The sequence below is a fragment of the Hemicordylus capensis genome, chromosome 3, assembly GCF_027244095.1.
Source record: "Hemicordylus capensis ecotype Gifberg chromosome 3, rHemCap1.1.pri, whole genome shotgun sequence".
Taxonomy (NCBI): Eukaryota; Metazoa; Chordata; class Lepidosauria; order Squamata; family Cordylidae; genus Hemicordylus; species Hemicordylus capensis.
In genome coordinates, this window is record NC_069659.1 from 230,354,245 (window position 1) to 230,366,387 (window position 12,143).

The 12,143-nt window shown below is 43.5% G+C and overlaps 1 protein-coding gene across 8 annotated transcripts in view; it reads right to left on the minus strand.

The window, feature by feature from the left end:
• HERC4 (HECT and RLD domain containing E3 ubiquitin protein ligase 4) overlaps positions 1 to 12,143 on the minus strand; it is a 69,290-nt gene that overhangs the window by 26,822 nt on the left and 30,325 nt on the right. For all 8 annotated transcript variants that reach the window (XR_008319107.1, XM_053307471.1, XM_053307469.1 and 5 more), the window contains 4 exons: positions 8,150 to 8,209; positions 7,892 to 8,003; positions 7,126 to 7,315; positions 2,865 to 3,037 (listed from right to left, as the gene is read on the minus strand). Coding sequence is in view for 7 of the 8 variants with exons in the window: in XM_053307471.1 (XP_053163446.1) it covers positions 2,865 to 3,037; positions 7,126 to 7,315; positions 7,892 to 8,003; positions 8,150 to 8,209 (535 nt within the window). In the remaining variant the exon portion in view is untranslated. The remainder of the gene's footprint in view (positions 1 to 2,864; positions 3,038 to 7,125; positions 7,316 to 7,891; positions 8,004 to 8,149; positions 8,210 to 12,143) is intronic.

Here is a 12,143-nt window from a genome sequence, read left to right on the forward strand (position 1 = left end):
AGAGAAATGCTCCAGGGCTCAATTGGCTTCCTAACTGGAGAAAAAAAGGTTATTTAGCACTTTCAGAAATCTTCTGCAGTCAGGGTGGGAGAAAAGAGATTTAGAACCCCAACTAGGATGCATAGCAGAAAGGGCAGACATATGTACTTTAATAGAGGAATTAGAAAGCCCAGATTATTTGATAGAGGTAAGGTAGAGAAGGACTTGGCATACAGACACTGTAGATGGGTCAAAGCCCTTGGACCGTGCATAAATAGAAAATCTTTTCTATTTGTAGCGGTAATTGCGCCTGGTGAAGGCTTTCATGAAGAAGGATGTTATCTAAAAGTTTAGCCTCCACACAGTCATATTCAGGGTTCTGAGACTGTGGTTAAGGACCTTGCTATTGTTCTAGTGTAGGAGGTCCAGACACTGGTGGAGATGACGGTGAGATCCCCTGAGACAATCGCATACAGGAGAGGAAACTAGGGTTGCCTCGGCCACCATGGCGTAAGTAGAATGTATTTCATTTTGTGGAGTAGGAATTTGCTTAAGACTTTGGACAGGAGAGGGTGGAAAAAGGTAGAGCAGATGGTCCTTCCACTGCAGCCCTGGAGCAGAAAAGAGAGCGTTTTTTTTTTTGCTGGGTAGCAAATAGGTCCACTTGGGGAAGCCCCACTTTTGGAAGAGAGTGGTACGGACGTCTCCATGTAGCTCCCATTCATATTGGCAGTTGCATCAATCTCTCCGCTGACATCACCTCTAAGATACTGTCGGCACCCCTTGGGTGGAGAACTGGGTGGTAGATTGGTGGCGAATGCACCAGGGCCAGAGATGAATGGTGAGGTTGTAGAGGGACCTGGAGACTGTGCCCCCCAATGGTTTATATATGAAATTGCTGTGGAGTTGTCTAGTAGCACCTGAATCATTTTGCCAAATATAAGTGGAATAAATGATTTCAACGTTGATGGAGGAGCGGACAAAGTTCATTCAATAATCTCTGGAGAGGAAAACGAAGAATGGAAACAGAACACTTGGATTGCAGATGGAGTCAGTGTCAACGGCATTGACGATGGAAGTGGACGCAGCAACTTGGATGACGAGCACGGCCAGACAGATTTCGCAGCCAACATTGGAGCTGGAATCAAAGGCATCAGTCCAGTGGATGAAGAGAGGGCTGGCTTGGTAGAGGTCGCTGCAGTCAATGGCAGTGTCGACAACATCAATGCTGATGATGTTGAGGACACCTTATGGCGTTTGGCCAACAGCGATGAATCACCCTTCTAGTGCTTGCGTTTCTTCTGGTAGTTCTGATGGGATTCCTTAGGGAGATCCTGAGGTTTCTTGAAAGCACCAGGTTTATTGTTGAGGTTTAGAAGCCGAGCTCGGCTTCGACAATGTCGATGATGTCGACAACATCGGGGTCAAAGGGGACAGGGCAGTCTTGTATAAAGCAGCCCTCAAGCACAACTCTTGACTTCTTCCAGTTTGTTTCAAGAAGGACAAACAAGTTTTACAAGACTGGTTGATGTGGACCTCTCCAAAGCAAAGAAGATAAAAGTTGTGCCTATCAGAGGAGGGCAAGGTCCTGCAGCAGGAGGAACACCGTTTGAATTTTATTTTTTTTTTAAAGAGAGTCCATTAGACTGAAAATTAGAGAAATCCAAGACACGAGGTAAAGAGTAGACAAAACTGTTCCAGAAGTCCAATAAGCCAAGTAATCAACCAAATAAATCTGTTTTCCAGGAACTGGGGACGACGAAGGAGTGAATTGCGGGGAAGCTCACACAACTGCCGTTGTGTGTGCTTCCCTGCAATTCACCTCTTCGTCATCCCCAGTTCCTGGAAAACAGATTTATTTGGTTGACGGAAAGGAACTAAGGGAGAGAGCACTCTTGCACCAATAATACCAAGCGCTCTCCACGTGCAAAGGGTGAGGCTTCAGAATGCTTCAAGGAACTTGTGAACCCTTCTGCAGGGACCGCTGCACAAGAGCAGAGCCCACACTGTGAAGGATACTGGACCACCATGAAGATCTAATCATTCAACACTTTTTTAGTAGCCATATATGAATATAACTACAAGTTTGTGATATTTTGGCCCACATACATCAACAGTGGATTCTGTCTAGCCTCCGATATGGAACTAGGATTCAGGTTTTAAGCAATTACTCATTAATGTCAGTGTCTTTATCTCTTCAGTTATTTACAAGAGAAGCATTGCAAGGAAAGCAATGCACTGTACTGTAACTATCTGCATGAAGGTACCAATTCTGATGTGTTAAATCAAAGCATGAGCTGTTTCACTGAATTTGCTTTTAAAAATCCTATCAAATTCTATTTGCATTTCTTTTCATGAGAACACAAGGAATTACTCTATCCAGCAGTAAACAAATTATTTATAATACAAATTCTTAGTGTCTAAATAGCCAGAAGGTAGTGAGAAGAACAACTTAAGAGAAGTGAGAAGAAGGTAGTGAGAAGAACAACCTTAACTGAATATCCAATGAAAGTCAAGTAATGATGGACTACATGTAATGTATTAAATAATACATGTGCGAGCATGTAACTATGTGAGCATGGACTACATGTGTGAGCACCATAAGATATTCCCCTCAAGGGATGGGTTCACTCTGAGAAGAGCACCTGCATGCTTACATGCATAAGGTTCTAAGTTCACTCCTTGGCACCTCCAAGATAGGGCTGAGAGAGACTCCTGCCTGTAACCTTGGAGAAGCTGCTGCCAGTCTGTACAGACAACGCTGAGCTAGATGGACCAGTGGTCTGACTCGGTATAAGGCAGACTTCTGTGTTCTGTATTCCTGTACATCTGATAAAATGGATAAGGCAATTTAAAATTAAAGATCTAAAACCGCTAAGACATACCCTATGCAAAACTTCCAAAACTTTGAGAGCAGTGTGTAGACAACTAGTGAAGATTCTTTGCTCTGAAGGAGGGATGCCCATCTTGTACAGTTTCAAAAGGTGGACCACAACATCCTTGTAAAGCTCCACTATTTTGAGGAACAATGGAGGTTCCAGTACCGACCACCAGTTTTCTATAAATAAAGGTGGAGGAGAGAAATCTAGTTACTTGCAGTTATACTAACAAAAATATTGCACCATTCCACTGGGTTTTTATACAATGAATTCCTTATGTATTCTCAGTTCATCAGTTGTTTAGCTCTCAGTAAGGTAGACTGTCCATTTTCCACTCCATACATACATAGTTTCAATATTCAGGGAGAGGGAGTTCTAGTTCTTAGACTTGATAGTAAAGAAAAACCAGCAATGCAATTTTACATAAGTTCTACAACCATGTCCCACTTCAGAGCCTGACACACTCTTAAGAAAGTTGCAAGAAAGTTGATCCCTTTGGGGAAGGATCCCTGAAATACAATAGTAGTAAGGAACAGTGTTGCCCAGAATACATTTTGTTAAGCATCATGGATATAAACAGAACCTAAGAAATTTAAAATATTAGCTTCATTATAAAAACAGGTTGCTCACCTGTAACTTATGATCTGGTAGTGATCTGTTGATATCCATAAGAATGGGTACTGCACCTGTGCAGGATCAGCATGGTGGAATGATGCAGCTACTCTAAGCGTCTGCGCCCCACCTCCACACTTCCAGCGTGGTGCTATTTAAGGCGGGCCAGATGCCATGTTCCTCAGTTCTTGGACAACTGCCGATGAGGACCATCACCCTTAGTTGGTGAGTTCACTTTTGGGATCTTACTCCATACATACTCCTTACACTCACAGTGGAACACTACTGTAGCAGGGTGGTTCAGGAGAGTCTTATGGATGTCAACAGATCACTACCAGATCATACGTTACAGGTGAGCAACCTGTTTATCTGGATTGTGATCTGTTGAGATCCATAAGAATGGATATTTAGCTAGCTGCCTATGGAGGAGGGTGCAGTAGCAGTCATTGTAACACCCGCTTTAAAACCCTTCTCCCGAAGCTTGCCTCAGCAGCAGAGTGTATGTCTATGGTGTAGTGTTTGAAGAATGGTAACTCTGTGGACCACGTTGCTGCTTTTCAAATGTCCTTAAAAGTTACACCAGATAAGTGTGAACATAGGAAGCTGCCCTATACTGAGTCACACCATAGGTCCATCTAGCTCAGTATCGTCTACACAGACTGGTAACAGCTTCTCCAAAGTTGCAGGCAGAAATCCCTATCTTGGAGATGCCAGGGAGGGAACTTGGAACCTGCAGCTCTTCCCAGAGCAGCTCCATCCCCTAAGGTGAATATCTTACAGTGCTCACACATCAAGTCTCCCGTTCATATGCAACCAGGGTGGACTCTGCTTAGCTAAAGGGACAAGTCATGCTTGCTACAAGACCAGCTCTCCTTTCTGATTGGATTATGTCCATGGAGGAGACAGGTCTTTCAGAAGGATTGCATAAATATTTATGGACTGACATCAAAAGAACAGATAAGGATTAAAAAAAAAATTATGGGTGGAGTGAACTTTGATAGCTTTTGGGAGGATCTACAAGTTCTGTGATCTACAAGTCAATATAATTAGTTTCTCTAGCCAGGGGGACATTTGTTGTCTAGAAATGCAGGAACCCTTAGCTGAGCCTTTGTAAGTAACAAAAAGGCGTTTGGTGGTCCTGAAACCTTTTGTACGATCTAGGAAGTATAGCAAGGTTCGCCGCACATCTTGGGAATGCATAGCTTGCTCCAAAGGCATGGCAGGATCCTTGAAGAATGTTGGAAGGACGATATCTTGGTTAAGGTGAAAATCTGCCTTGGGAAGGAAGTTGGGATCTATCACTTTGTCAGGATAAATCCTGGTAAAAGGTGAGTCTATACACAAAGCTGTTAGTTCACTAACTCGTTTAGCCATTGTTATGGCTATAAGGAAGGCTGTCTTCAGCGTTACTAATTTGATAGAAGCAGTGCTTAGTGGTTCAAAAGGGCTTTGAGTCAAGGTTGAGAGGACCGATGATATGCTTCATTGTTCCACCAGAGTTCGAATAGGTGGGTATAAGTTAATGAGGCATTTTAGAAGAGCTCTGCTCTCAGGGTATGAGAAGAGTGCTGTGCCTTCTCAGCCAGGATGTTTTGATGAGAGCACTGCTAGATGGACTTTCAGTGACACATTCGCCAAACCCTGAGATTTCAAGGTTGTCAAGTAGAGAAGAACCTCTTCAATTGTAGCCTGTTTCAGGTTAAAACCTCCGAGTTTCACATAGTTTTTGAAACGCAGCCACTTTCCCAAGTAATTACGTCTTGTGGAAGGCTTTCTTTGGTTAAGCAATTCTCTTTGCTAGAAGCCTATTCACTATGCTGTCAGGCATAGCTTGAGCACTTCTGGATGTAATATTTGGTCGTTGTCTTGTGTTAGAAGATCTGTTTCTTGTGGCAACCTGTGGTGCCTGTTTCTTGACAGTTTGAGTACCTGTGGAAACCAAGGTTGCCTTGGCCACCCACAGTCTGGGGTAGAAACCCCTTAAAAGTCGTTGTTGAAGGCGTGTTTGCACTCAAATCCAGGATGGAGAGCAGAGTTCGGGCTGTAGTAGGGTCCAAACCGGTGTCTCTATCATCATCTCCATCTTTGATATCGAAGGGCAGAGCCGGTGGTAAATATTGAGGCCTGACTTGCTTAGACATTGGCAGCAACGTTGAAATCAGAGTCTTTGGTATCAACAGAACATCTAGACATCGAAACATCAGTGTCAAGGGTGCAGATGACTGGAGTAGGCACCAGTGAAACAGACCTTGCTCTCGACATCGAAGTCTTTGGCGTTGATGGCTGTTCGATGTCAAGGGGTTCCCTCGACATCGGCATCTTAGGGCACTCAGTCTCAATAGTTTGTAGACCTGATAGAGAGGGGTTCGAGCTGGTCAAATCAATTGTCTTCGCTTTCTTTGGTCTAGGTGCTGAAGTGGAGTCTTCCTCAGACAGCCTCTTTCCTTTCAACTTTGAATGCTCTGCCAAAGCGCACCCATGTGAGAAACTTGGAAGATTAGGGCTCTTGAAAGTCTTTGAAGTTGAAGAGGACACTGAGGGCTTCAATTGTTTTGACGGAGCATTCCTTGGTGTTGTCATCTATGTCGACCTTGACGTCATTGGGAGGGGCTCTCCAAGTGTTGACGGGCTCAATACATTATCGTAGATTGCGGCACAAAGCCAAAGAGCCCAATTCTTACTCATTTACTTCAAGAAAGACAAGACAGACCTTGCACAAAGAGATGTTATGCCCTTTGCCCAAACAAATAAGGCACAAGTCATGGAGATCTTTTGAGGGGAGTTTTGCGTTGCAGCCTTTACACCTCTTAAAGGTTTTTTTCTCCTCAACCATAGTCAGTCTGATCCATTGTCAGTAGAACCATTGTCGCAGTCAATAACCAAAAAACCCCATCCCCCCCTTTTTTAAGGATCGTGAACCTTCAAAAGAGGAACTAATCCGAATGAGGAATGGCAGCACAAGGTCTAATCGCAACTACTGGGGGGGGGGGGGGGGACCCTGAGAAACATGGCATCCAGCCTGCCTTAAACAGCACCACGCTGGAGGCGTGAAGGCGGGGCACAGACGCCTTGAGAAGCTGCAGCATTCCACCACTAGAATCCTGTGCAGGCACAGTACCCATTCTTATGGATCTCAACAGATCACAACAGATCCTTAAGCAACAATATCTAAAAACAAATAGGGCCAAAAATTATCAGTTGTATTCAGTGAACTTTTCCCATTTGATGAAGAGGCTCCATTTATAAAAGGGCAGAGGGAGGGTTTTTTTTGTTTTTTGTTTAAAACTGATGTCCCCTTCCCTCTGCAGCCCCCGTGCCCTGCACAAATCTGTTGTCGTTGGTCCCCCAACCCTCAGGAGCATCCTTCTGGGGATATAGGGGGCTGCAGATGAAGGCAATGGCCCAAAATCACCCCTCCCTGTTACATGAACAGAAGAGGCTCTTAGAATACAACCATATGAACTAAGTCATAGTTAAACCTACACTCTCAGAAATATGGAGATATACATGAAGCAATATTTCCTTTTAACAGTGAAATAAATAGATGGATAAGCAGATTGCAAAAGCAGTTAGAGAGATTGCATATGCTTGCTGGAAGCTTCACAAACTTCTTCACTTTTGCAATTTGAAAAACCAAATTAAAAGAAAATCTTACCAAGTACTTTCAGTGGTGCTTTTTCTAGATTTACAATGGCAGTTGCAAATGGAATAGCTAGTGTCATGTAATTGTTTGCATCGCTCATTAATGGACATTCTGGTAGGGTTAGAAATAGTCTTAGGGCTTCAACATCAGGCAAGGAACTGGTCAGTTTAGGAATAAGATTCTTCTCTAGACTAGCTGCCACCTAGAAATGTTGTGCAAGACAAATGTAACACAAATAAGGGCAAATTATACTTAAAGTTTAATATAAACTTCATTTGCACAAAAGTGCAAATGTATAAAATATCAAAAAAAATTATAAAACATTTCTTCAATAAGCATAATCACAATAAATGTTTTAAAGTTATTACTTAACAAGAATTATGAAAGCTAAAACTTATGCTAGCCATTCATTTCTGTTCTGACATACAACATTACCAAAAATTGTACTTACTGAACACTGGGAAGAGTATTTTTCTTTTTCTCTCTTTCTTTAAGAATCACAAAAATTTGGCAACTCTGTGACACTACTCTAGAGATGCTAGCTTAACATATACTTCTAAAAAATATCAATCAAATAAAATTTATTGCATGACAAATCTAAATTTATTCATTTCACAATAAAGAGAACCATGAATGGTTTAATACAGTAAATAACAGTGTGACATCTAGGTAATAACAGAACTGAGACTTTATTGTAAACCACCCTGAGCAGAAGTGGTGTAAAAACTGTTAAATTAGTAATAATTTAATAGATTCAAGAAGGTTTCTCAGAACAAACCTGTTGAGATATATGAGGGTGCTCTGGCTGTATAAGTTTATGAAAGAGAAGTCGAGCAGCATTCATATCAATCCCTGAGAATCTGGCACTAGTTCTGTAGTGATCATCGTTGCTATGGAAATAAAAGGGGGGAAAGAAGATTCTGCTTTCCACAGTTTGCTCTCTATACTTTCAAATGAATGTTGAATTTTGAATTGTTTTCAAACTTTACATTCAATTATGTAGCTTGGGAATGTAAAATAAACATTACCCACTCACCTGATAGCTAAAAAGCTTCCATTTAGGCAGCCAGCTGAGGAAAATGTTCCATCTATTTCACTATTAAAAGCAAGAGTAAGAAAACGTTATACAAGTTCAAACAGTTTGTAGTGATTGCTGGTGACATATCATCATTAGCTAATTATGGCTATGATTCTTTTAAATTGCTTTGTTTTTGTAATTTCAGTTTATTATTGTTTCTTGTTCTATTGCAAGCCACTTTTCCAGTGCAATGCTTTCGGAGGCAGGTTACCAAATTTATTAGACAAATACTAAATGAAATGGGACAGACAACTTGATTTGTTTATAGAAAAATAACAATTCACAATATTTACATCTAGAATAAGTCAACTTCTTATTAAACTGGAGAGCCAGAAGGCCATCAGTTCTGTCACAATACATATGCTTGGCAGATACTGGAATTAAGAGGACACAATAGGAACAAAGACACAAGGTAGTAAGACGAAAACAACATTTAGGCCAACGAGTTTTAACTTCTTACAATTTATAATATTTCCAATTTCATTTAGAATAATTTAGTCCTTAAAGGGCAGGCCAACCAAAGTCAAGGATGGCCACATTCAAATATAAAATTCACCACTAATACAACACTTGAACCCCTCAAGTGTTCAAGTTTCTCAAGAGATAAACTTCTACAAAGCTAAACACATTTAATAGTGAATTTAACAGATGCGATCATGTGCATCCTTAAATTAATGGTCAACTACACATGGGCCACATTCAAACAATCCTCCAAAACCATCATGAATTAAGATTTTCTCCCTTCCCCACTCTTAAAATGGCTTATTTCCCATTTCAAGTAAACTGATTCACCATGACACCGAAAGCTGGCAAACTGCAATTTGAGAAATCCCTACATCATGGGAAAAAGTGGTTCAATTCAAACAGGAAGTAAGGAGTTAAGTCCTGTGACTGAGGAGGGAAGAGGAGGAAGCACATGGCTTGTTCATAATCTTCCAAACCATGGTTTGGGAACCCCTGGTTTTTAAATTATATAGATAAGTCAGGGTGCTTGTACCCACAAAAATCGTTTATAGAAACACTGAGAAAAGTAAGAACTTTGTCTATTACAAATATGGAAAATATATTTTGTGTTCAGCCTCCGTACCCCTTTCCCACAAGAAATAAAAGGAACAGGTTCCAATCTAAGCGTCTATAAAGTGTGCTGACATTATTACAATAGCATTTTGTGGGGTCCCTTTGATCAATAGCACCATAATTGCATAGTACTTCCAGTTTCCTCATGCAATGTAATAGGGGTTGTCAATACCCCAATATCCATATTAGTATAAACTGCAATTTTACAGCTATTACAGGGCCGGGAGGATGAAATACCCTTGGGGCACTTAACCTCATTAATGCTGACCTGATCTGGAATGTGGAGTTTTACATTTTCTCCTTCAAATGGGATACTATCCACACCAGTTCCCTGCAAGGGTTTAAGGCACTTCATCCCAACACAGCTTCTTTCACAAAAGGACTGGTTATACATTTTGAAAACATAGACCGTATTATCTTTTTAAAATTCTGATGAAGTCCAGAAGATTCACAATGTTTCAAGCTCATTTTCTTTTAATTTTCTTCTGAACCCCATCTACCTGCCAAGACTGAATAGCTATAAAATCAGGCTCATCTTATTAGACTGTTGTACCATTACATCCTCCTACTACAAAGAAGTTCCTTGACCAGATATATACATACATGTCTATCCCATAATCCCACATATTATTTTACACCAAGTCACATGCACCCTTCCAGCAGCAGAATGTGCATGAAAGATATTTTTATTTATTTATTTTATTTATTTTTACATTTTTATACCGCCTTTCGTTAAAATATAGCCCCAATGCGGTTTACAAAAGTTAAAAACATACAATAAAAACACAATAAAAACAACATGCTAAGAGTATAAAAACATATAAAAACAGGCATAAAACAATACAAGAAATAAAAACACCCAGAAGCAGCAGTAAAAACGATTATGTAAAAGCCTGGGTAAAAAGCCAAGTCTTTACAAGCTTTCTAAAAGCCATGATGGAGTCCGAGGAGCGAATGACCACTGGGAGAGCATTCCAAAGCCTGGGGGCAGCAACAGAGAAGGCCCTGTCCCGAGTGCACGACAGCCGGGCCTCTCTCATTGTCGGCACCCGGAGCAGGGCCCCCTCAGATGTCCTCGTCAAGCGGGCAGCAACCCTTGGGAGCAGGCGGTCCCTCAAATACCCTGGGCCCAAACCTTTTAGGGTTTTAAAGGTCAAAACCAGCACCTTGAATTGGACCCGGAAACGAACCGGTAGCCAGTGCAGCTCTTTCAAAATGGGGGTGATATGTTCCCAACGGGCAGCTCTGGATAACACCCTCGCTGCCGCGTTTTGCACTAGCTGCAGTTTCCTGATATTCTTCAAGGGCAGCCCCACGTAGAGCGCGTTACAGTAATCCAGCCGCGACGTGACTAAGGCGTGGGTAACTGTGGCCAGATCTGCCTTCTTGAGAAAGGGACGCAGCTGGCGCACCAGCCGAAGCCGTGCAAAGGCACCCCTGGCCACCGCCTCCACCTAAGCTTCCAAGAGCAGAGCCGGGTCCAGTAGTACCCCCAAGCTGCGTACTTGCTCCTTCAAGGGGAGTGCAACCCCATCCAGAACTGGTAAAATCTCCACATCCCGATTGGCTCTCCTACTGACCAACAGCACCTCCGTCTTATCCGGATTCAATTTCAGTTTGTTAGCCCACATCCAACCCATCACGGCCTCCAGTCCCCGGTTCAGGACATCCACCGCCTCCCTAGGATCAGATGACAAGGAGAGATAGAGCTGAGTGTCATCCGCATATTGCTGACAACTCAGTCCAAATCCCCGGATGACCTCTCCCAGCGGCTTCATGTAGATGTTAAACAGCATGGGGGACAAGACCGAACCCTGCGGGACCCCACAGGCCAACGGCCACGGGGCCGAGCAGTAGTCCCCCAGCACCACCTTCTGGACCCTCCCCTCAAGAAAGGACCGGAACCACTGCAACGCAGTGCCTCCGATTCCCATACTCGAGAGGCGGCCCAGAAGGATACCATGGTCGATGGTATCGAACGCCGCCGAGAGGTCCAGCAGAACCAACAGGGACGCACTCCCCCTGTCTAGTTCCCGGCGTAGGTCATCCACTAGAGCGACCAAGGCAGTCTCAGTCCCATACCCGGGGCGGAAGCCAGATTGAAAAGGGTCCAGATAATCCGTATCATCCAAGACCCTCTGCAGCTGGGACGCCACCACACGCTCCATCACCTTGCCCAAAAAGGGCAGGTTAGACACAGGTCTATAGTTGTCCAGGCTGGAGGGATCAAGGGAGGGCTTTTTTAATAGAGGTCTTACCACCGCCTCCTTAAGGCACGATGGCATCCTGCCCTCCCTTAATGAAGCATTAACCATCACCTCCAGCCATCTGCCTGTCCCCTCCCTGGCAGCTTTTATTAGCCATGAAGGGCAAGGGTCAAGAGCGCACGAAGTCGCCCGCACACTGCCCAGGATCTTGTCCACATCCTCAGGCCGCACCAACCGAAAAGAATCCAACACAACGGGACCAGATGGTACCAAAGGCACGTCTGCCGGAACTGCCAAAACTCTGGAGTCCAGGTCAGCACGGATGCAAGCGACTTTATCTGCAAAGTGACAGGCAAACCGATCACAAAGAGCTGTAGATGGCTCCTCCCCCATTGTCCGGGGGGATGTGTGGAGCAATGTTTTCACCACACGAAACAGCTCTGTTTGCCTGCACTGAGCAGACGCAATGGAGGCGGAGAAAAAATGTTTCTTCGCCGCCCCCACCGCCACGCCGTAGTCCCTAAAATGGGTTCTAGCCCGTGTTCGATCGGATTCGTGACGACTCTTCCTCCAGCGTCGCTCCAGCCGTCGTCCGAGTTGCTTCATCGCCCTAAGCTCCGAGGAAAACCAAGGAGCGGAACGGGCTCCACTAAGCCGGAGAGGGCGCT